Source organism: Xenopus tropicalis, chromosome 5 (genome assembly GCF_000004195.4).
Source record: "Xenopus tropicalis strain Nigerian chromosome 5, UCB_Xtro_10.0, whole genome shotgun sequence".
NCBI classification, from domain to species: Eukaryota; Metazoa; Chordata; class Amphibia; order Anura; family Pipidae; genus Xenopus; species Xenopus tropicalis.
Window position 1 is genome coordinate 17,270,638 of NC_030681.2, and position 25,651 is coordinate 17,296,288.

General features: G+C 44.1%; 1 protein-coding gene and 1 non-coding gene across 4 annotated transcripts in view; one reads left to right on the forward strand and one right to left on the reverse strand.

Annotated features, from left to right (window-relative positions):
• haao (3-hydroxyanthranilate 3,4-dioxygenase) overlaps positions 1-25,651 on the reverse strand; it is a 77,779-nt gene that overhangs the window by 46,740 nt on the left and 5,388 nt on the right. The window contains exons 1-2 of one of the 3 annotated variants that reach the window (XM_018093844.2): positions 4,749-4,767; positions 860-950 (exon numbers count right to left, since the gene is read on the reverse strand). In XM_018093844.2, the coding sequence (XP_017949333.2) occupies positions 860-939 (80 nt within the window). In that variant the 5' untranslated portion in view covers positions 940-950; positions 4,749-4,767. Of the gene's footprint in view, positions 1-859; positions 951-4,748; positions 4,768-24,197; positions 24,280-25,651 lie in introns of those variants that run through there. The other 2 variants (NM_001006913.1, XM_018093843.2) reach the window with 2 other exon arrangements.
• trnai-uau lies at positions 21,084-21,177 on the forward strand. Its single transcript has 2 exons — positions 21,084-21,121; positions 21,142-21,177. It is a non-coding gene; the product is annotated as a tRNA-Ile (tRNA).

Sequence of the window (25,651 nt, forward strand, 5' to 3'; positions counted from 1 at the left end):
GGCACTGAGAGCAACATCCAAGGGGTTGGGGAGCAACATGTTGCCCCAGAGACACTGGTTGGGGATCACTCGTATATGTCATACTAAATATCAAGCTAAAGGTGAATTAACCTTTAAAAATCAGTTCTTGCTCAGATGTATCAATTTGCCAACATCTGAAAACCAGATTCCATGACACTTTGCTGCCAGGCTGGTCCATGGTGTCCTGCACAGAACCAGTTTTTTAGAACCAGACCCCATCCAGACCCGACCCAGACCCATAGGCCACAACCCAAACCCTCAACCCACATTTTAACCTGCTTGGGCCTGCTACCTGACCCGCAACTGCCTTATCGGCAACCTGACCCGAAACCATCTGACCCCCATTAAACAGGAAGTGATGTTGCTGCAAACCACAAGTGACATCATCAGAAGTGGGCGGGGATACAAAAAAATGTTTAAGAAATGTTGAGTAACATATAGCTAGTATAGATAATATAATATAAGATAAGGAATATAGACAAGACGTGCGACCCCCAACCTGCTTCTATACCCACATCCAAACATCCTACCCACAGGGTACCAACTTTTTTTGCAGGTAATCTGCGTGTACCTCACCCACTGCAGGACTCTAGTCCAGGGCATAACACTCGGTGCAAGGGTAGACATACAAAGCTAAGCACCCTGAAATACTGGGACAAAGCTTGGGAATGTTTTTTGTTGGAGTTGGCACCAATAAATTCCTGCTTTGAACTTTTATAATATTAAGGGACATGGTACATATATAGTAGTGCAAACTAAATCCCATTATTGGGGGGGATTAAACAATCAGTATTTCCTGTTACTGTTAAATAAGAATAAAGAGGGGCCTGATACTTACATGAGTTTATTGCACACCGGAGGCAAAAAATACTCTCTGTTCTCGTCTATCCATTTCTTTACATTGACTGGAATCGCCATGAGATCACAGGCTGTCGATAAAAGAAAAGGCTTTTATGAAAAGAAAGGGAAAACTGCAGCAGCGGCCAAGCCAAAAAACACAAATGCCTGCGCCTGTTTCCCAGCAGGGCTAATGAAGGGCAGCCTGTGCCGGCCAAAGGTTACACGGGGCACAGATCAAACAAGAGGAATCTAGTTACAGATTAAATTCAATGCTATGTAAATAAACACAGCAGAAATCAAAAAGACCACAAAAAAAGAGCTGTTTGTTGTTTTGTGTGTGGTCAGGGGTGGGGTGGGGGGGTATGGATGGGACCCTTGCACCCACACAGAAATAACTGCTAACATTTACCCACGTTAAAGAGGCTCTGTGCCTACTAATGCTGCAGGTAGGTTGCTTTTGTATAGCTAGTATAGAGTGATACTATAAAGGCAATTATACCTGCCTACATTGTACTCATTTAATTTCAAACAAAAGAAGGAAAGTTAAAGGGGTGGTTCACCTTCAGGTTAAACAGTAACAGTAACACCAAAAAATGAAAGTGTATAAAAGTAAATACAATATAGCTTACTGTGGCCCTGCACTGGTACAACTGGTGGATTTGCCATAGAAAGGCTTCTATAGTTTATATAAGCAAAGCTGCTGTGTAGTCATGGGGGCAGCCATTTAAAGGAGAAAAGGCACAGGTTACATAGCAGATAACAGATAAAGCCCCATTCCATTCTACAGAGCCTATCTGTTATCTGCTATGTAACCTGTGCCTTTTCTCCTTTTTCCCAGCTTTAATAGCTGCCCCCATGTCTACACAGCAGCGTTATATAGTGTTTTTGTAGCAAACACACATGTTTACCAGTGCTAGATAATAGTACATTATATTTTAATTACTTTAAAACACTTTCATGTTTTGGTGTTACTGTTCCTTTAAATACAGGGGCTGATTTCAGCTGCCAATATTGGGCCTCAGTTACCGACAGGCCTCCCCAACCAACATTTGGGCTGAAATTGGGCAGAAATTACTGTTACTTTTTATGATTTATCTTTCTATTTAGACCCTTCTCTATTCATATTTCAGTTTCTCCTTCAAACCACTGCCTGGTTGCTAGGTTAAATTGGACCCTAGCAACCAGAGAGCTGACATAATTCCAAACTGGAGAGCTGCTGAACAAAAAGCTAAATAATTCAAAAACTGAAAGTAATAAAAATGAAGACCACTTGCAAACTGTTTTAGAACAGCACTCTCTACATCACACTAAGGGGCACATTTACTAATCCACGAACGTCCGAAAAGCGTCCGAATGCGTATTTTGCGACTTTTTCATGAATTGTTGCGAATTTTTCAAGCTCAATACGAAAAAGTCATGACAATTCGCGAAAGTCGTAATGGCTATGAAAAAGTCGCGACAATTCACGAAAGTCATAATGGCTATGAAAAAGTTGTGACAATGCACGAAATTTGTAATGGCTATGAAAAAGTCGCGACAATTCGCGCAAGTCGTAACGGCTACGAAAAAGTCGCGACGGTGACGAAAAAATCGCAAAAAAATACAAAAAAGTCGCAAAATGTTCATTTCCAATCCGATTTTTTCCCATTCGGGATTCGGATTCGTGGATTAGTAAATCAGCCCCTAAAAGTTAATTTAAAGCTAAACAACCACTTTAATGTGCATCAGACAATAGGTTAGTAATGCATATTTTGGGTATTTCCACTTCCACAAGTAGAGGTCCCACTAACCCATACCAGCAAGTAGTTTAGACACAGAAAGCTGTTTTTTTTTCTTTAAAAGGTCTGTAGTTTATAGTCTGTTTAGCCCCAAAATATGTTGGTATGATATGCTTATCTAAAGAATCCATTTTAGAGGCAGTGCCTCCTACTCCCATGTAACTGGGATTTCTTACTATTGAGTGCTATTCTGAACTGCTTTCAGCTAACCTATTGTTTCTCCTACTCCCATGTAACTGGAGGAGTCCCAAGCTGGACTTGGATTTCTTACTATTGAGTGCTATTCTGATACCTACTGGGAGCTGCTATCTTGCTCCCTTCCCATTGTTCTGCTGATCGGCTGCTGGGGGGGGGGGTGATATCACTCCAACTTGCAGCACAGCAGTAAAGTGTGCCTGAGTCTGAGCTTTCAGAAGGAGCAAGCGCTACACATTAGAACTGCTTTCAGCTAACCTATTGTTTCTCCTACTCCCATGTAACTGGAGGAGTCCCAAGCCGGACTTGGATTTCTTACTATTGAGTGCTATTCTGATACCTACTGGGAGCTGCTATCTTGCTCCCTTCCCATTGTTCTGCTGATCGGCTGCTGGGGGGGGGGGGGGGGTGATATCACTCCAACTTGCAGCACAGCAGTAAAGTGTGCCTGAGTCTGAGCTTTCAGAAGGAGCCAGCGCTACACATTAGAACTGCTTTCAGCTAACCTATTGTTTCTCCTACTCCCATGTAACTGGAGGAGTCCCAAGCCAGACTTGGATTTCTTACTATTGAGTGCTATTCTGATACCTACTGGGAGCTGCTATCTTGCTCCTTTCCCATTGTTCTAATGTGTAGCGCTGGCTCCTTCTGAAAGCTCAGACTCAGGCACAATGCACTGAGATGGCACCTACACACCAAAGAATAGAAAGATAAGTCATAAGAAGTAACAGTGTTAAGGACACTAATATGTCCGAAGGATATCTATTTCCGTCCAAATTAGATATATGGGTAAGGGTCTGATCAGATCTGAAGAAATCACACTGACAGGAACAGTTTCAGTAGCAAAACTTCTTCTTCCTCTGATTGATCTCAGGGTAAAGGTATTTAAGCTCAGGAAAGAAGGGGGGGAAGGTGGGGTGTCTTGCTTGTCAGCTAGATATGAGAAAGGCAAGAAGCTAAGCTGCAGACGTTAAGGGGAAAAATATAGCCCCCTCTCTTAGTATATTGCGGTTTGGCCTTCTTTGAGTTCTATGCAGCACTGATCTGGCACTCAAAGAGGTACTTTCTTGTTTCTTGAGCAGTTGAAGCTTTGGTTATATGTTCTGCAAGAGGTGGGTTGCAATTGCGAGATATGGAACACTGATATCTGTGCAACCTAGCTGAGCAAGGAAATGGAAACACTACACAGACATAAATGAGACATTTTACAGACACGGTATATGCCAACTTCATGATCATGGGTCCCCCCTGTATACTGTCCTTAACAACAGTAACAGTAAAATTGAAGCCTCGCAGAGCAATAGTTTTTTAGCTGCTGGGGCCAGTGACCCCCATTTGAAAACTGGGAAAAGTCAGAAGAAGGAGGCAAATAATTCAAAAACTATATCTCAGTGCATTGTGCCTGAGTCTGAGCTTTCAGAAGGAGCCAGCGCTACACATTAGAACTGCTTTCAGCTAACCTATTGTTTCTCCTACTCCCATGTAACTGGAGGAGTCCCAAGCCGGACTTGGATTTCTTACTATTGAGTGCTATTCTGGTACCTACTGGGAGCTGCTATCTTGAACCCTTCCCATTGTTCTAATGTGTAGCGCTGGCTCATTCTGAAAGCTCAGGCACAATGCACTGAGATGGCGCCTACACACCAATATTACAGCTAAAAATACATTTATTGGTTCAAGAATAACATTTTAACGTTAGAGGGAATTATTTGCTATGTAAACAGTGTAATATAGAAATAAAATGTACCCCATATAAATCATGACAGAATCCCTTTAAAACTTAACTGGTTTACTGCTGCAAACTGTTGTGTGAATCAATTAGATATGAATAGATATCTTATATTCTATTTTGAATTTACTTCATTTCTTCTATTAGCAAGTAAATGACATTACTGAGAGTGAAGTACCACTTACGTGGGTAAACACTCTGGCACTGTTATGGTGTGAAACTGCCATTTGTCATACAGCTGATTTGCCCTGAATATGAAGTATTGGGAGAGTTTAGACACAAGTAAAATGCTGTTTAGCTTCTCTGAGAAAGCACCATGTAAAGTACAACATAGGTCAGCTGATAAAGTATAACATTGTAAAGGACAAGAAATGAAAGAACAAACAGTATTTTGTAAATTATCTATGTAATAAACAGTTGACAAGAAGCAGCAGACCAGTAACTTTGCCATGGCCTTACCCTGAACCTGTAACTTACCCACCGGCCTACATGCCTCCCCCACCAACTGCTTATGAATACTGCACTGCCTGATGCAGGCTGAGAACAAAATGACAAAAACAGCCCCAACTGTGTCCCTTCTTTGCACCCCGACATGCACTTAGGAAATGACCCCTAAACTCTAAAGTGCAAAAATATGTTGTTTACCCTTTGCATTTTGCCCCATAATGACAAAGGTGCAACAGATTGTTTTAATGCATCTGAAGATGATGAACATGGCACACTACTATTTGCAAAAGGGATAATGGTGCCAGATACTTCAAAGCCTGTCCTATTTGTACCATATTGCATATCTCCCTCAATGCATTATACACACACAATATGGTTATCCATCTTTTCCTGCAGCATTTTGGTCACCAACATAAATAGTGCTAAATATGCCATGTGTGCCATAACCCTAAGAGAATAGTAAACCAGTAAATGCCTTCCAATGTCGGAGTAGACCCTTGCAGTTGGCTAGTTTGCTGCTCTATAATAGCAGTGGGTGCGCAGGTAGGTAAAGTTGGCCAAACTAGGGCAAATTTAAGCCACTGTTTTGAGTTCTTTAGACCAATTAGGCAGCTTTTCTGCCCGTGTATGGGAACCCACGATGGCCCTACCTGACCGATATCTGGCCAAAAATCAGCCAGGTGTTGAAAGGGTAGGTTTGATTTTTTAGTTGGATTGGGGACTGCATCAGTTTATTGATAAGGTCCTTGCTCCAGCCACTCCTATCTCCGCTGTTGTAATTATCCCTATATAACGCACCTTAGGTGGGCATATCAGGGAAAGATCCACTTGTTTGGCAAGATCGTATAATGTATGGCCACCTTTACTCTATTGCCTGGGAGAACCTAGTGGGAAAGGGAGGCAGTTAGCAGTTATGCCAAAAGCTAAGCATGGAAGTCACACTGGCCTGACATGAACTCCGCACAATGGTCCTTATTTATAAAGCATCAGCAATATCAGTTAAACTTTGCACATTTTTCAGATTTCTGCTACTTCTGTAAACTTCAGTTTCACAGAAATATTTTATTCTGACACCTTTCCGACGACTTTCTACTTTGATCACATTTTCTATGTCCCCCGTCCAGCTCCAGCCTGGCAAATCGTGAAGGTTCCTATGGGAGGATGAATTACTTTTTTTCTGGCAACATGAGACGATCAGAATGTTCCTATCCATCATTAATGCTAACTCATTTAAATGATATTAAAGCAAAGGAGTTTCAGTAACATTTTATTGCTTTGATGAAATTCCCAGTCCAACCTCAACAACGTTTTCACTTTCCTTCCAAATTCAACAAATACTTTTTTTTAAGCTTTACAACAGAGGTGTTTAGAATTGTCTGGGTTCAAGATCAATATATGCTACCAGACACACAAAATATATTTATATCATTCATGTGGCTGAAGTTCCAAACTGATCCAGAAAACAAACTAGTTGTGTGCTCTCCATCCGTTAAGCCCATGGGCCGGCCATGTTCTATGACTGATCAACCTACGGGCCCGAGAGATGAAAAGAATATGTAGGACCACACACAGTATGGCAGCCTTTCTATTGTTCCAATCATTTGGGCTAATGATCCCCAATCAGTGGCTTGTAAGCAACATGTTGCTCCCCAACCCCTTGGATGTTGCTCTCAGTGCCCCCAAAGCAGATACTTATTCTTGAATTCCTGGCTTGGTGGCAAGTTTTGGTTAAATAAAAACAAGATGTACTACCTACTTATAGCTTGAATAGAGGCTACCAAATAACCAATCACAGCACTTATTTGTGACCCCATAATCTTTTTGATGCTTGCGTTGCTCCCCAAGTATTTATACATTTGACTGTGGCTCATTAGAAAGAAAGGTGGGGATCCCTGGTTTGGGCAAACAGCTCAAACGCATGGAACAGCGGGAAGTAATAGTAATACATGGATATGGATTGGTATGGATTGGATACCCAATAACTCAACAAAATCAAATGAGTAATATCTTTTGTTATCATAGACTTTGGAAACCCATTTTTAGGTGAGCATGCTTCACCCTAAATATATTTCAGTTTCTTTTTTCTACCTGCCTTCTGCCTGCTCCTCTCTGAAGAAGACCACATACATACCCTGGGCTTGTGGTCCTCTCATATTAAAAAGTGGAAGTGTACTGTGCATTCACCCAGTCCAAGCCTGTGTAAGGGACCCCAAGAGCTGAAAAAATGGTTGTGCCATGCTCCCCAACGAAGTACCCTAGGTTGGTTCATTTTTATAGGTACTACTGGAGGGAGAGAGGTTAGCTATTTTGCAATGTATCTTAAGTAAAATTAAAAACTTGTTTTTGGTAGTTTCCCTGAACCATCTTACCATTCTTTTTTTTTCACAATTCATATTTTTTTGGTCCAAACTGTGACAAATCCAAAAGAAAAAATATGCCATCTAAAACCTGTTGAGATCATGCAGAAGTCAAAGGCAGGTGTTCGTGGAAGATCTTTCTTTGCTTCGTGGTTTTAGAGGTTTTCTTGACCCTTGTATTTGTGCAATAAGTAAAGATGCGGTTTTCCTGTTAATGCTGCATCTTTTTCATTCATGCTTTTTTCATTTGGATCTTTTAATAAATGACCAGACATTCGTGGTTTTTGTGGAAATGAGATGAGTTGTGGTTTCAAAAAACTCTAAAACTACAAAAATCAGAATGCTAATAAATCTGCCCCAAATAGTTACCCCAACTGTGCAGCCAAGACAGTCAGATATGGGGGTTTCTGGGAGCTGTAGTTTCAGAGCAGTTAAGAGACTCAGGGTAGGTATCCTTACTGCATATAATGGGCACGTACAAAGCCTGTATCCCCCCAGCCACTCCACCAACTATAGTAGCACCGTTCATTTATGGCACATTAATCTTAGTAATTCTACCTATATACGTGTTTCTGTGCCTGCGTATATTTACTATTATTTTTTATTATTTGACAGTGATCAAATTGCAAACTGGGAACCAGAACAATTGTGCTGACAATCAGACCCCCCTTTTTTAATGGAGTCTCATAAATGTATCTACTATGGTGCAACAGTCAAGTTGTATAATAAACCAGAATGTATTTGTACCCTGTGCTACAGATATAATTGTCTATGCACATTGGCACTGATCTAATCAGACAATCCAGCCACAGCCATATCTGTTCACATTAGAAACAGCTCTGTCTCTTATTAGTAGATACATAATGATTTTATTGCAAAATCCAGGCTGCAGTTGGGCTGGGCTAATCCAATCACATTGTTTTTAATTGTTCCTTTGTAGGCTCCTGGGCACTAAATGTTTATCTGATTGGAGAAGCTAGAACGATAAATGCTCTGTAATAGAAAGAAAGTCATTTATAACAGAAAAGTGAAGTGCAATAACAACAGCAATTGCTGATCTGTAGGATAACAGAAACTTGTTTATTGCTTTGCCCAGCATTGCTTGCACCACATATGTCTTCCTATACAAACTGGCACCTCTTTAAATTAAACACACAGCAGCACTGGCGGTGCAGATCTCCGCAAACCACAAAAATTCAGCAATGAAGAATATTTCAAGGAGCCACACACATACCCCTTTTACTGTAACCACATGTGTGGCTCCTTTAGATATACTTTAGAACAGGGGTGGCCAGAATTTTTTCGCTCGCGATCGACCGATGACCGGGGAATGCAACGCAGCATACGTACGCACTCACGCAGCACTTCCGCATTCCCGGCTTCATCGAGGTCCACCAGAAATCCACTGGGCATCGACTGGTGGACCGCGATTGACGTATTGGCCACCCCTGCTTTAGAACTTATTAAGGTGGCCATACATTAAAATATTGGCTCGTTTGGAGTGGATCTTTGCCCGATATACCCACTTGGAGGTGGCCGGTATTGCGCTGATCAGATCAGTTAGCCCTCGAGCAATTCGAACAGTGACGGTCCATGCCGTCAGGGTGAGTAGTGAATCAATGAGCTGATACAGTCCTTGTACTGACAGGATTTTTAGGCTAAGGACCCACAGAACAGTCCAGTTGCCCGCGATAGATCTTTGCTATTGTGGGTGACTAACCGTTCTGAAATGCCTTCCCACCGGCAACAATAGGAGTCGCAGATGGAAAGGCCACCGCATTGCTTCTGTATTTTAAAGTCTCGCTAAGTTTCCTCCTGCAGGCAACTTTGTGTGATTTTGGAAATCCAAAATAATGCGAAGGGCTTTCCACCACTGACTACCATTATAGTTGCCGGTGGAAAGACATATCGGAGCAGTTAGTCACCCGCGGTAGCAGAAATCTATCATGGTTGGCTGAACTGCTCCGTGGCTCCTCAGCCCTAAATCTGCTCAGTTGTCATCTGCCAGAATTACCTACCTTTGTCCCAGCATTCTCTCTGACCTGGTTCCTCAGTCAGAAGGTATTCTTTTTCGTTGCTTCCTTGTGCAGAGTGAAGCCCCGCCCCCACTTCCTGTTCAGGTCTCTCATCAAAAAAAACCCAAAAAAACAGCTAATGCACAGACTGTCTCCTGCTGCCTCCAGGCATGCACAGAAGGCTCTCCACTCCGACAAACTTGTCGAATTGAAGAGAGAACTGAACAGGAAGTGGGGGCAGGGCTTCACTCTGCACAAGGAAGCAACGAAAAAAGAATACCTTCTGACTGAGGAACCAGGTCAGAGAGAATGCTGGGACAAAGGTAGGTAATTCTGGAGGCTGTTTAGAGTAATTTTACTCATAGAAAAAAAAAAGGTTTACTTATAAATTTGCCCACGTATGGCCACCTTTAGGGATGTACCGAATCCTGGATTCAGTTCAGGCCGAATCAGAGTCGTTTTCAGCATGATTCAAAGTGCCTGAATCTAAACCCTTAAAATCATGTCACACAAACAAGAAAATTAACATTTTTTTCGTCACATGCGTAGCGCACAGTTCTTTTTAACCCTTCATTGCCATCATTTGCATATGAATAATTAGGGTTCAGATTTGCTTGGAAGTGTCCTTTTCTTTCAGCACAATCTGCATATCACAAGGCACTGACTTCATGGAAAAAAGCTTCAAGAATAGTGATGAGCGAATTTTTTTGCCAGACATGGATTCCGCATTTTGCCATTGGTGGGTTTTTTTTCAAAACGGCAACGAAAATTCGCCACCACAAAAAATTCACTGCATCAAGTAAGTCCAAAAAGTCAGGGTCGCATAAAAAAGAACTTGTAGCTCAGAGACCATCTTGCAGAGAGCAATGGCATGCAGTGTCTGCTCGCTGCATTTCGCATTTTTCGTTGTTTTGATAATTTTTCAGCAGTTTAACAAGTTTTTAGGCAAAGCAAAATGGAACAGATTTGCTCATTAGTATTTAAGAAAGTTCATGAGATGATTGAGAGGTAAGGCACAGCGTGTGGTTGGTCACTTTTCTGAATTACCGTCGGCCTGCCAATATCTGAGTTGCCGATGCCCAGTGGCGTTTCTACCAGAGGAACAGGGAGTTAACTCCACCAGTAGAGATGAGCGAATCTGTCCTATTTCGCTTCGCCGAAAAATTCGCAAATCTTTCAAAAGATTCGCGAAATGACGAAAAATTCACGAAACTGTGAAAATGTCATGCATCACAAAAAAATTGTCGCGTGGCTATTCTTTTGTCGTCCGCGGCTATTCTTTTGTTGCGCGGCTATTCTTTTGTCGTCCGCGGCTATTCTTTTGTCACCAGCGGCTATTTTTTTGTCACCCGCGGCTATTCTTTTGTCGCCAGCGGCTATTTTTTTGTCACCCGTGGCTATTCTTTTGACGCCCGCAACTATTTTTCCTCCACAAATTTTTGTATCCATTTCGCAAAACAATCCGCCAATGGCGAAACGCGGAAATTCGCTGTGAATCCATGCCTGGCGAAACATTTCGCCCATCACTATCCACCAGCCTTTGCTCACTCATTATTGTTGTTCTTTGTGTTTCAGAGCAGTGAGCAGACACTACATCCCATTGCTCTCTGTAATATGGTCTCTGAGCTACAAGTTCTTTTGGCTTTCCGTGCCCTGAGTCAGCACAATCTGCACAGCATATGGCAGCCAATCAAGGGGGCCAGCTACCAGTAAGTTCATTCTGTGATGGACAGGACAGGCACAACGTGGGGTTAATAACTGTTCTGGAAAACAGATTATGACAGAGAGCAGCAAGCAGATTCTTTTAGAGGCCAAGCATACCTACAGATTTCTATTAGGCACACATTAGGGGACGATTCATCGACCCTTGATAATTTACTGATGGATTCAGATTTATAGGGGAACTCTGGCTTCTGAACCAAGATTTGTTAAAGAGCCCCGCAAAACACAGAAGTCACTAATGAACTATCATTGTAATCTATTCCTTCAAAAGTATGAATAAATACCATTTTTATATGCTGATATCCAACTGCAAAACAGTTCTTCTCTTTCTGCATCATTTGAAATCCTGGCAGGGGAGGAGGGACTAAAACACTGATGTTACTTATTGTAACAACTTCCCCACAGCTTACAGACAGCATGCAGGAACTACATAACCCACAATGCATTGCACTGTGATGTTCCTTTCCTTATTGACATCATGTGTGCAGGGAATTGTGGGATTGGGAGGATGCAGGCTGAAGGCAGACTGAAGGCAGGCTGAGGAAAGTCAACTTCTGTTACATTATTTTATGTCTCAAAGTAGTCAGCTAGATCAGCAGAACAGGGGGCCAGGATTAACGTGACCATTAACAGGAAGATTTAAGCTGCCGATTCGAGTCCTTTAGACCGATTCAGCAGCTTATCTGCCTGTGTATGGGGACCCTGGACGGGCTCCCTGATCAATATCTGGCTGAAAATCGGGCAGGTGTCGATTGGGCAGGTTCAATTTTACCGTTGGATCAGGGACTGCATTGGCTCATTGATGCAGTTCTTGGTCCGACAGCTTCTATGCCAGTCGCAATTTGATCGATTAGCCCGATATCTCCCACCCAAGGTGAACTCGTTCTGAATGCTACTATATGGAAGTCTTCTCCATCTTTCAGGAAACCTTATATTTGTTAGAAAGAGGGGGTCTTCCTTTCTGTCAGAATACACTGTCCTTCACTGTATTTAATGTATTTGGGACTACATTTTCCACTGCTTCTCGTTTTATTTAATGTATCCTGGATGCCACCACTGCATAAGGCAGGGGTGGGCAAACTATGGCCCACAGGCCCCGTCTGGCCCGTTGGTCCTTTTAATCTGGCCCGCTGAGGATTGGCGTGTCTCGCTTTGTCCCGACTCCGCAAGTCTTATCACGCAAGACTTGGCATCAAGACTACATGTAAGTGCTGGCCTGTCCCGTCTGTCAAATTTTAAAAGTCAATGTGGCCCCCGAGCCTAAAAGTTTGCCCACCCCTGGCATAAGGTATTTAGAATCTGCAGTTATTTATAGAAGTCAATGTACCATTATTTAAATGTGCACACTGTGTGTATATATATATATATATCTCCTTTACTGTACAAGCTAATTGAGGCAAATAGAACAAGGGGCAGTATTTTTTCACAGTCTGTGTTAGCTGGCAGAGAAATGCCTAAAATTATTGGGAGTATAGGCAGTTTGCCTGTTTACCTGCTCACTAAAATTCAGTACAGTACCAGCAGTGCAATTAGCCTATGGAGGTACTATCATTCCAGGCAGCTGAATCCTTCAGCAGAGCTGTTAGGGAGCTGCTATCTTGCTACCTTCCTATTGTTCTGCTGGGGGCTACTTAATTGTTAGGGACCCTCTAGTGCAGTGATCCCCAACATGTTGCTCACCAACCCCTTTGATGTTGCTCCCAGTGGCCTCAAAGCAGGTGCCATTTTTACATTTCTGGCTTGGAGACAAGTTTTGGAAGCAGAGAGACAGTTTTACCCCAAGCAGAGCCTCCTGCAGGCCAGCAGCCCACATGGGGCAACCAAATAGCCAATCACAGCCCTTATTTGGCCCCCAAAGAACTTGTTTCATGTGTGACCCCAGTAAATATGAGGTCAGATTTACATGAATAAATGTGTGTATATATATATATATATACAGTGGTGTGAAAAACTATTTGCCCCCTTCCTGATTTCTTATTCTTTTGCATGTTTGTCACACAAAATGTTTCTGATCATCAAACACATTTAACTATTAGTCAAAGATAACACAAGTAAACACAAAATGCAGTTTTTAAATGAGGGTTTTTATTATTTAGGGAGAAAAAAAATCCAAACCTACATGGCCCTGTGTGAAAAAGTAATTGCCCCCTGAACCTAATAACTGGTTGGGCCACCCTTAGCAGCAATAACTGCAATCAAGCGTTTGCGAAAACTTGCAACGAGTCTTTTACAGCGCTCTGGAGGAATGTTGGCCCACTCATCTTTACAGAATTGTTGTAATTCAGCTTTATTTGAGGGTTTTCTAGCATGAACCGCCTTTTTAAGGTCATGCCACAACATCTCAATAGGGTTCAGGTCAGGACTTTGACTAGGCCACTCCAAAGTCTTCATTTTGTTTTTCTTCAGCCATTCAGAGGTGGATTTGCTGGTGTGTTTTGGGTCATTGTCCTGCTGCAGCACCCAAGATCGCTTCAGCTTGAGTTGACGAACAGATGGCCGGACATTCTCCTTCAGGATTTTTTGGTAGACAGTAGAATTTATGGTTCCATCTATCACAGCAAGCCTTCCAGGTCCTGAAGCAGCAAAACAACCCCAGACCATCACACTACCACCACCATATTTTACTGTTGGTATGATGTTCTTTTTCTGAAATGCTGTGTTACTTTTACGCCAGATGTAACGGGACACGCACCTTCCAAAAAGTTCAACTTTTGTCTCGTCGGTCCACAAGATATTTTCCCAAAAGTCTTGGCAATCATTGAGATGTTTTTTAGCAAAATTGAGACGAGCCTTAATGTTCTTTTTGCTTAAAAGTGGTTTGCGCCTTGGAAATCTGCCATGCAGGCCATTTTTGCCCAGTCTCTTTCTTATGGTGGAGTCGTGAACACTGACCTTAATTGAGGCAAGTGAGGCCTGCAGTTCTTTAGATGTTGTCCTGGGGTCTTTTGTGGCCTCTCGGATGAGTTGTCTCTGCGCTCTTGGGGTAATTTTGGTCGGCCGGTCACTCCTGGGAAGGTTCACCACTGTTCCATGTTTTTGCCATTTGTGGATAATGGCTCTCACTGTGGTTCGCTGGAGTCCCAAAGCTTTAGAAATGGCTTTATAACCTTTACCAGACTGATAGATCTCAATTACTTTTGTTCTCATTTGTTCCTGAATTTCTTTGGATCTTGGCATGATGTGTAGCTTTTGAGGTGCTTTTGGTCTACTTCTCTGTGTCAGGTAGCTCCTATTTAAGTGATTTCTTGATTGAAACAGGTGTGGCAGTAATCAGGCCTGGGGGTGACTACAGAAATTGATATTGAAATTGAAAATTGAAATTGATAAACCACAGTTAAGTTATTTTTTAACAAGGGGGGCAATCACTTTTTCACACAGGGCCATGTAGATTTGGAGTTTTTTTCTCCCTTAATAACGTAAACCTTCATTTAAAAACTGCATTTTGTGTTCAATTATGTTATCTTTGACTAATAGTTAACGGTTTTTGATGAGCAGAAACATTTAAGTGTGACAAACATGCAAAAGAATAAGAAATCAGGAAGGGGGCAAATAGTTTTTCACACCACTGTATATATATATATATACAGTTTAAAATAATACAATAGAAAGGAAGTTAATGTGCATCAGAATGTGATCAGTAATGTACATCTTGGGTATCTATTTCCACCCCCCCTATAAAGGTCGTTGATAAGCCCATCCCAGGATGTACTTTAAACACAGAGAGCTGTTTTTTTCAGTTGACAAGAGGCAGCAAACCAGTAACTTTGGCTCTGTGTCTCAATTCATTTTCCTTATCAGGTATGTAGCTTACTGCCTGTTTAGCACCAAAATATGTTAGTTCAATATGCTTATATAAAGCATAGGTTTCTTATGTTATCTTAACGTGGTAACTAAAACAAATGACAAAATGGCTGACAGATTGCTGGAGCCATATTGTCTGTTAAGACAGCATCAGCCTGCCTGCTTTATTATAGATTTAACATTTAACTGGACTACTGCTGTAAACTATATTGTGAATCAGTTAGATAGCAATAGATATTCTGTAGTCTATTTTGCGTTTACTGTACTTCTTCTATTAGCAAGTAAATTACATTTACAAGTGTAAAGTGAGGTACACCTATGTGTGTAAATACTGTGCCACTGTTATAGTGTGCCATGTGTCATATACGCTGATTTGCCCTGTATATGAATTAAAAGGAGAATTTAGGCACAAGTAAAATGCTGTTTCGATGTTGGCATCTCTGAGAAAGTATGATGTATAGTACAACATAGGCCAGCTGATACAGTATAACAGTTGTAAAGGACAAGAAGTTATGGAATAAACAGTATATTGTAAATTATCTATGTAATAAACAGTAACTTTGGCTCTGTGTCTCAATTCATTTTCCTTATCAGAATAACTGTTGCTACGGCCTCACTGTGGGCCTGTAACACATGCTTGTGTCGCTCATCAACACTTTTTACATCTGGGTGTGGCTCACGACTAACAAAGGTTTGAAATCCCCGATCAAGTAATTACAGTTGCTAAACTTGGACTACAGTGCAGCTCTCATCTTCACCAAGAAACACACCGACCCAGAGCATATTCCTATCAGTGCTGTGCTGCCATCCTTAGCTGCTTCCAAACAGTCTATTTTAGCTGTCTGGGTCCATGCATATACACAGTACAGATAGATTTGAATTTATACTAGGCCTTGACTGGCAGTCTATGGGTTCTGGCAAATGCCAGGGGGGCTGCTGTAAGGTGCCATAGACACTCACTATTTATTGGGCTGGTGCCGCACCTGATTTATACTATGCTGTGTATTCAGATAGTCTCAACTGACACATGTATCAAGGCAGATAAATGTGTCAACTGGCTAAAAAAACTTTCCTGACTGATGCAGAAGTTTTGATAAATGTGGAGTACACTGAACTGCTGAAAGGCACAAACAAAATAAGTACATATATATATATAGGAAATATGGATACAGACAACACTCTAGCATAACCAATAGCTCCAAAAACATTTTAACAATTTGCCTCCAGATTGATTTAAGAGGAATAAGGCACAGAAGGTGGGTAGGGTTCTTACTGGTTAGGGTGGGGGGCAAGTCCACGAGGGGGTGGGTTGTGATGTCAGTGGGGATGGGGAATGATGTCGGTGGATTGTATTCAAGGGGAAATAGAAAGCAAGGCAAGTTAGAAAGGGAGCTGGGAGAGAGGGTAGGAGGTGGGCTGGGGGCAGAGAACAAGTTATTACAAATTTACCAACAACTACTGTATATTGCCAGTAAATTTGTAATACTGGCCGTGGCAGGTATTTTAACGTCTATGCCGGTGAAACACTGGCCTGGTGGCAACCCTAAAGGAGGGCCGTGGGGACATAAAAAGAAAGTCTGACGTTAGAAAGATAGGCACAATAGCACTTCACACAATACTAATTCTGAAAGCTGCAGCTGTTACAAGCAAGGAAAAAGTGGCCCTTAAACTTCAGGACTGGTTAGTTATGCAACTAATGATACATAGATGAGGATTACCACCACCCATAATGGTGGCAAATATCAAAGACATCTGTACTAGACCTGGATAGAGTAGGCTATGCAACGTAAGACAAGGAGAGGCCTGCAGGGTCAGACTGGGGGGTGCAGGGCCCACCGGGGCTCCAGCCCCAGGGGCCCTGCAGGTGCCCCCGCTGGCCACGTCCCCTAACCCCCCCCGCAGGGGCCCCCGCCCGGCATCCTACCCTGACCATGCGTAAATTTACCACGTCAGGTGAGGAGCTGTCGGGCAGAGGGAGTGCAGCAAGGGTCGGGACTGGGCCGCCGGGGCCCACCAGGATTTTTCCTGGTGTCCCGGTGGCCCAGTCCGACCCTGGAGGCCTCTTATATACAGTAAAGCTGTACTACTTGTTCAATCAGGCGCAGTACCTCAGGCAGGGTCAAAGTGATGTACTATGAAAGTCTATGGGACTATTGCCGAGCTGGAAAGCATGCATGTAGCTACGAAAATGTTCACATTCGCCCTGCATGCCACAGACATTAGGGCAACAGCATACAGGAGTGATCCAAGTGGCCATAGAGAAAACCATAGAGAAGCTGCTGGAAGGAAACATTCTGTCCCTGTGAAGAAGCCATTTGGTTAAAGTAAGAGTCAGTGTAGGCAGTTCACAAAGAAAAGCTTTGTGGCAGAACAGCTGCCAAGTCCATGTAGTGATCAAACTAATCAAACTAGTGTTTGACTACAACCTATGACATAGTTGTAATTCTTGAAACGCGCTGCTAACACACTTGTTATTGGACAACAATCCCCTGTTTCGTCTTAGAGGGTTTCTCCAACATATTAGGTATGGTTCATCTTGCCCTTCACTCACATGCAGGGCCACTTCATCCAAGAACCTTGCCTTAGATGGCACTTTAAAGGAAAACTATACCCCCAGAATGAATACTTAACCAACGGATAGTTTATATCATATTAAGGGCCTATTAAAGAATCTCGCCAAACTGGAATATACACATCAGTAAATATTGCCATTTTACAGCTTTCCCCTTGAGCCGCCATTTAGTGATGGGCTGTGTGCTCCCTCAGAGATCAGCTGACAGGAAATAATGCAGCTCTAACTGTAACAGGAAGTAGTGTGGGAGTAAAAGGCAGAACTCTGCCCATTCATTGGCTGATGGGGCCTAGCATGTATGTGTGCCTTGGCTTGTTTGTGTGCACTGTGAATCCTATGATCCCAGGAGGCGGCCCTTAATTTTTAAAATGGGAATTTTCTATTTAGGATTACCCAATGGCACATAATACTAAAAAAGTATATTTTTATGAAAATAGTTTATTTAGATAAAGCAAGGTTTTGAAATATTTCTTTTATAGAGAACTATATTGTTTGGGGGGTATAGTTTTCCTTTAAAGGAGAAGGAAAGGTAAAAACTAAGTAATCTTTATCAGATACAGCCATAAGCACTCACAGTAATGCTGCACTGAGTCCTCTATCAAAAGAAACACAGGATTTCTTGTCTCTTTTTTTTGTAAACATGATGTTCCAGTGTCTGACTTCCTCTCTTTTAGAAACAGCCTTAATTCCTGTGGCCAGAGTCTGCGCAGTTCTATCCTCTCTCCCCTCTCCTGCTCCCCCCTACCTTAGGAATGTGTGATCTCAGCTATAACAGCTAGAGACTGCAGGAAGGAAGCTACTTAAAATGGCAGCTGCTATCTTAAGCAAAAGGAGAAGGCTTCTAAAGCTGTTTGCTCAGGTATGGTAATGGTTTCTGCAGAATAAATTTATGGTTCTAGGTGGCACTAAGGTGGCAAATCTATTGGCAGTAAAATGCCAAAATGACTTTCCTTCTCCTTTAAGTGCATGGGAAATAAATGTAAAGCAACTTCGTACAGACTGCCAGAGCAAATATTATTTGTATCCATATTGGTAAAACAAGCGCAAGTTGTAGCTGATGAAACTTATACCTACATACCGTAACATACTTCCCAAATGTTTCATTTTTTGCAGAACAGTTCTGCTTTTGGGAGCCCAGCCGTCTATCCGTGATAGCACCATTGTGTTTCCCTGCCCAACACAGTCCCTCCCGATATTATACAAAGCACAGCTGTCTGGGGAGGAGAGGCTGAACTCCCTTGCAGTGCAAAATGCTTGGGGCCACAACTTTTCTCTCATGAAATGCATCACTGCCACTCCAGTGCTTGGGGGAAGGGGGGGGGTCACAAAATGTATGTATGTATGTATGTATGTATGTATGTGTGTATATCTTTATTTATAAAGTGCTACTTATGTACGCAGCGCTGTACAGTAGAATACATTTATACAAACAGGGGGTTATTAAGATAATAATAGATAAATACACAGTATAACAATAAATACAAATAAATAAAAGATACAGTTGCAATAAGTTAAGAGTCAAAGACACAAGAGGATGGAGGTCCCTGCCCCGTAGAGCTTACAATCTATATGGGAGGGTAAGAGCCAAAGACACAAGAGGATGGAGGTCCCTGCCCCATAGAGCTTACAATCTATATGGGAGGGTAAGAGCCAAAGACACAAGAGGATGGAGGTCCCTGCCCCGTAGAGCTTACAATCTATATGGGAGGGTAAGAGCCAAAGACACAAGAGGATGGAGGTCCCTGCCCTGTAGGGCTTACAATCTATATGGGAGGGTAAGAGCCAAAGACACAAGAGGATGGAGGTCCCTGCCCCGTAGAGCTTACAATCTATATGGGAGGGTAAGAGCCAAAGACACAAGAGGATGGAGGTCCCTGCCCCACAGACAGCTCAGTAGCACCGCAACGAGTAACAAACCGAGGAAACTTTCCGTCTGCTCCCCCAGCCCTACTGAGAGCGGATTGGGCTGTTCCCCCAGCCCTACTGAGAGCGGATTGGGCTGTTCCCCCAGCCCTACTGACAGCATTAGGCTGTTCCCCCAGCCCTACTGAGAGGCATTAGGCTGTTCCCCCAGCCCTACTGACAGCATTAGGCTGCTCCCCCAGCCCTACTGACAGCATTAGGCTGTTCCCCCATCCCTACTGACAGCATTAGGCTGCTCCCCCAGCCCTACTGACAGCATTAGGCTGTTCCCCCAGCCCTACTGAGAGGCATTAGGCTGTTCCCCCAGCCCTACTGACAGCATTAGGCTGCTCCCCCAGCCCTACTGACAGCATTAGGCTGCTCCCCCAGCCCTACTGAGAGGCATTAGGCTGCTCCCCCAGCCCTACTGACAGCATTAGGCTGCTCCCCCAGCCCTACTGAGAGGCATTAGGCTGTTCCCCCAGCCCTACTGAGAGGCATTAGGCTGTTCCCCCAGCCCTACTGACAGCATTAGGCTGCTCCCCCAGCCCTACTGACAGCATTAGGCTGCTCCCCCAGCCCTACTGAGAGGCATTAGGCTGTTCCCCCAGCCCTACTGAGAGGCACTAGGCTGTTCCCCCATCCCTACTGACAGCATTAGGCTGCTCCCCCAGCCCTACTGACAGCATTAGGCTGTTCCCCCAGCCCTACTGAGAGGCATTAGGCTGTTCCCCCAGCCCTACTGACAGCATTAGGCTGCTCCCCCAGCCCTACTGACAGCATTAGGCTGCTCCCCCAGCCCTACTGAGAGGCATTAGGCTGCTCCCCCAGCCCTACTGACAGCATTAGGCTGCTCCCCCAGCCCTACTGAGAGGCATTAGGCTGTTCCCCCAGCCCTACTGAGAGGCATTAGGCTGTTCCCCCAGCCCTACTGACAGCATTAGGCTGCTCCCCCAGCCCTACTGACAGCATTAGGCTGCTCCCCCAGCCCTACTGAGAGGCATTAGGCTGTTCCCCCAGCCCTACTGAGAGGCACTAGGCTGTTCCCCCAGCCCTACTGAGAGGCACTAGGCTGCTCCCCCAGCCCTACTGAGAGCATTAGGCTGCTCCCCCAGCCCTACTGACAGCATTAGGCTGCTCCCCCAGCCCTACTGAGAGCGGATTGGGCTGCTCCCCCAGCCTTACTGAGAGCGGATTGGGCTGCTCCCCCAGCCCTACTGAGAGCGGATTGGCTGCTCCCCCAGCCCTACTGAGAGCGGATTGGCTGCTCCCCCAGCCCTACTGAGAGCGGATTGGCTGCTTCCCCAGCCCTACTGAGAGCGGATTGGCTGCTTCCCCAGACCTACTGAGAGCGGATTGGCTGCTCCCCCAGCCCTACTGAGAGCGGATTGGGCTGCGCCTGCGCACTAGCGCGACACATTCCCTACACAGAGCCGCTCTCTCCGTTCCTTTCCTACCGCCGATTTAATAAATACCCCTGCGCCCCCCTCCTTCTCTGCCAATACTCATTACACTCGCTTCTCAGTTACATTCCGTATCCCGTCTCCCCACGTTACTGCTAAAGCCAGCGCTAAAGTCTCTCATGATGCGATAATAAATATGGCGCTGGAGCTTCCGCAATCTCCAGCTCAGAGAGCCAGTGGGCGGAATTGCCCCTCCCCCCGGCAGTGCAGATAAAGCCCCTGTGCGGCGCTGTGTGTCAGGGCTCCAGTGGCGCAATCGGTTAGCGCGCGGTACTTATACAGCAGTACGATGCAGAGCAATGCCGAGGTTGTGAGTTCGAGCCTCACCTGGAGCACAGCTTTTAGTGATTTATTTGTTTTCTCAACATTTTGTTGCTATTTTTGTGCATTTAGGCACTATAAGGGATACTGGCGGCCTTTTTACTTAGCTCTGACTACTATTATCCGTTTTCATCTATTTTATAATACCCCTCTGTTATAGTTGAGATGTAGTGGTTGGCAATATACAGAGAGAAAATGAGGGAATTATTCCTTGGCCCCCTGCTTCTGTTTCTTAAAAAAAGGCTTTAGGTCTTTCAGTCAGGAGCAGACTCAGTTGAGTTGCTGACGGTTTCAGTCAGCAATTGTGCATTCCTGTCAGGCTGATGCCACACGAGGCATACGGCGGATATTATCAGAAAGCGTAAAAGCGCTTGCTGAAAATTCCGCCCTACGCCTCCTACATGTGCCTGCACCGGAATGAATGAGATACGCTCAGGTGCAGGCACATGTAACCGATATCCGTATAAAAACGCGAGATAATGCAAAGTCTTGCGTTTTCATGCGTATTTCGGCTATATGTGCCTGCACCCAAGCGTATCTCATTCATTCTGATGCAGGCACATGCAGGGGCAGGCCAAGCCGACCAGGCACCCAAGGCACCTCGCCCCTACACCTGCAATGACTCATCGCATCACACAGACCCTGCCCCCCCCAATTGGCACGCATGCGCAGTTCTAGGGGGGTGCGATGCAATGGGTAATTAGGGGGCGCCAGGCAGGAGCCTCTCCTGCCTACCCCTTGTCCTCCTCCTTTGTCATTGCCCCCTGCCGCCTGTCATTAGCCCCCTAACCGTTGCGCCCTAGGCAGCTGCCTCTTCTGCCTACCCCTAGTCCTCCTCCTTTGTCATTGCCCCCGCCGCCTGTCATTAGCCCCCTAATCGTTGCGCCCTAGGCAGCTGCCTCTCCTGCCTACCCCTAGTCCTCCTCCTTTGTCATTGCCCCCGCCGCCTGTCATTAGCCCCCTAATCGTTGCGCCCTAGGCAGCTGCCTCTCCTGCCTACCCCTAGTCCTCCTCCTTTGTCATTGCCCCCGCCGCCTGTCATTAGCCCCCTAATCGTTGCGCCCTAGGCAGCTGCCTCTCCTGCCTACCCCTAGTCCTCCTCCTTTGTCATTGCCCCTGCCGCCTGTCATTAGCCCCCTAATCGTTGCGCCCTAGGCAGCTGCCTCTTCTGCCTACCCCTAGTTCCAGCCCTGGGCACATGTAGGAGGCGTAGGGCGGAATTTTCAGCTAGCGCTTTTACGCTTGCCGAAAATATCCGCCCTACACCTCGCGTAGCATTAGCCTTAGGGGTGCACCGAATCCAGGATTCAGTTCAAGATTTTTTTTTTTGACAGGATTCAGATTCGGCCAAATCCATGCTCCAAATCCTAAAAATCACATGCTTTTTGTCACATAAACAGTAGTTGAAAATTTAACCCTACCGTGCCCTAATTAGCATTTGCGAATGAAAGTTAACCCTTCCGTAACCTAATTAGCATATACTAATTAGGATTTGGTTTGGTATTGGGCCGAATCCTTTATGAAGGAAGCCACGTTTAGCACCTGGCTGATATTTTACCGGCCCGTGTGTGATAGTTACTAATACACCTGTTTCTAATTGTTGGGTGGTATGCATTGATCCCACTGCTACGTCTGGGGTTAATTCAGTACCTGGAATACCTGGATATTTTCTTGTAAGATGGAGCCAGTGGCGTAAAACTAATAACCTGCGTGTATTGGGCACACGGGGCAGGGCAATCAGCCATCCTAGAATGAATCTGGGGAGTGGGCACTGGGCATGGGTAGTAATTCCAGGCTTGAAAGGGCTAAGATAAGGTATATTTTCAGATATATTCTGTTATTTTTCATATTTTTTTTCACTGCCCATATTGTGCTATTTTTGGGCTACTTTTGAAATGGCTTTTAGCTAGTTTTGTGACTGACTGGTTTTAAAAATAGACTGGTTTCGGAATTAAGATGGCAGTAGTTCTGATGGATGGAGAGATTTGCTCTTCTTTGTGTGAAGAGAAAAAACTGGGCACAGACCTCCAGTTTTTTTGGACTTCCATCCTGCCCTGCTCTTTTGCCCATAGGGGTGTTTTTACTGTATTACATGCAAAAGCTAGGGAGTGCCAATCAGAGCAAGACGCAGTGTTTTTGTTTACTTCCTGTCTATGACACACACAGCACTGCACTTAGCACCTTGCGCCAGATGCCTCAGGTACAGGTGCTCTGTGGATAGGGGTGTCATATGAGGCACAATTTGGCTTAGGGCTACACCACTTGCATCCGTGCGATTTGTAAATGAAGCCTGAAATGCAGTGCTGGTTGCGCCACAGTCTGTAGAGCCACAGACACTCACTATTTATTGGGCCTGTTTGGGCCTCTGTGTACATGAAACACCAGGGCCTAGTTTGAATCTCAGTCTTGACCTAATTGACAAAAGTTGGCCTACGTCAGACAGGGCAGGATGGGGCCATGAACAGAGCTTGGCTTGCAACACGCTAAGAAAGAACCTTCCTAACCTGGCGGTTTCTTTCTTAGCATGTATTTTACCGGCCTAGTCTGCAAAGATTATGCTTGATGCCAATGTTATTATTAGGAAAAATGAAAAAATATAGCAAAGCTGGTATGTTTTCCAAAAAAGCTGGCAACTTTAGTTTCAGGCCATTCTGTACATTAAGAGGTGGGCAAAGTTGTATATTGGTGGCCAATGGCGGCCTGAATCTGCATGCCAAGTCCTCTTGCCTGGACTGCACCACAAACCCCCACATCTGAATCTATACCTTTACCTCATGCTCCACACTGCCGCTCTCCACTTGTTCATTCCCATAAGTATTTGGTGTGGGACCCCCAAGAGACAGAAAGTGTCGAAATCATGGTATGCTATTAAATAAAAACTCAGAAAAGTGACTCACCTCCAAGGGGTTCTGTTAGCCCCTTGTATAAATTCAGCTTTTAAATTTAAAAGAAATTAACCCTTTAAGTGCCTGAAGACTGTAAATTTGGCTGCCCCGGTATAAAGGTACAAGCGTGCCACCACCAAGTATCTTACCTTTCCGCTTGGTACTGTGATGTACGATACAGTGCGTTTACTTGCGGCCAGGCTGCCAACCTCCCAAGGGAGGGTAACTGCTGTTACTGTTGGGAAGCGAGTGGTTAATGTACTGGCTGCAAAGCTCACGGGACTCTGATTCAGAGTAAAATTGGGAACTAAATAGCAGAAATATCATTACTTTCAGTTTCAGGTGTTAATAAATACAAATGCACTCCATTTAGAAACCAGTACTCCTCATTTTGGTAAAGTTTTTACAAGAAGTCCTCTGCGTTCACTTATTAAGTTCATTAAGCTACTAGGAAATGCCCTTCAACAAAACAGGGATTGTTTGTGCATATATTGCAATATATATAAGTTGGCCAACTATGTCAAAGGCATCCCCGGCCTGGCCAGCCCTACACTCACTGTCATTCATCTGATTCGTTAAGAATTCTACTCCTTCATTATACATTTTTCACAGGGACTAAGTCTTACTTGCAACTTGTTTGCTTTCAAGGTTATACCCCCCCCCCAAATGGTTGCCTTTTTATTGGCTCCACTGGGATCACCTGACTGTAGCTGGGAATGATGGGAGCTAGAACATGGAGCTGGCCCCTTCCCCTGTATAAACAATAGCAAAAAAGGGGATGTTGTGGCTGGTGATGTCACCGGAGCAGGGCTATGATGTGGCTATTGCCCAATAACCGTGTCAATCTCAGAGAGTCCTAACCACAAGAGGTACTCTGCACTCAATTATCAATAGATATAAAAAATGTCCCACTTTAAACAAAACAGGGATTGTTTGTACATATATTGCAATATATTAAAGCAGCTCCCATCATTCCCTGCTACATTCAAGTGATCCCAGTGGGGGCCAATAAAGAGGGCAACTATTTGGGGGTTTTAACCTTGAAAGCAAGCAGGTTGCAGGTAAAACTCCTGTGAAAATATATAATGTAGCAGTAGAATTCTTAATTAATCAGATGAAGTGAGTGCAGGCTTGCACCTTGGAGCCCATTGCTGTGGCCGTCTTTTGCAAATACAGGTATAGGACCCATTATCCAGAATGCTCGGGACCAAGGGTATTCCGGATAAGGGGTCTTTCCGTAATTTGGATCTCCATACCTTAAGTCTACTAAAAAATCAATAAAACATGAAATAAACCCAATAGGATTGTTTTTCATCCAAAAAGGATTAATTATACCTTAGTTGGGATCAAATACATGTACTGTTTTATTATTACAGAGAAAGGGGAATCATTTAACCATTAAATAAACCCAATAGGACTGTTCTGCCCCCAATAAGGGGTAATTATATCTTAGTTGGGATCAAGTACAGATACTGTTTTATTATTACAGAGAAAAGGGAATCATTTAACCATGAAATAAACCCAATAGGGCTGTTCTGCCCCCAATAAGGGGTAATTATATCTTAGTTGGGATCAAGTACAGATACTGTTTTATTATTACAGA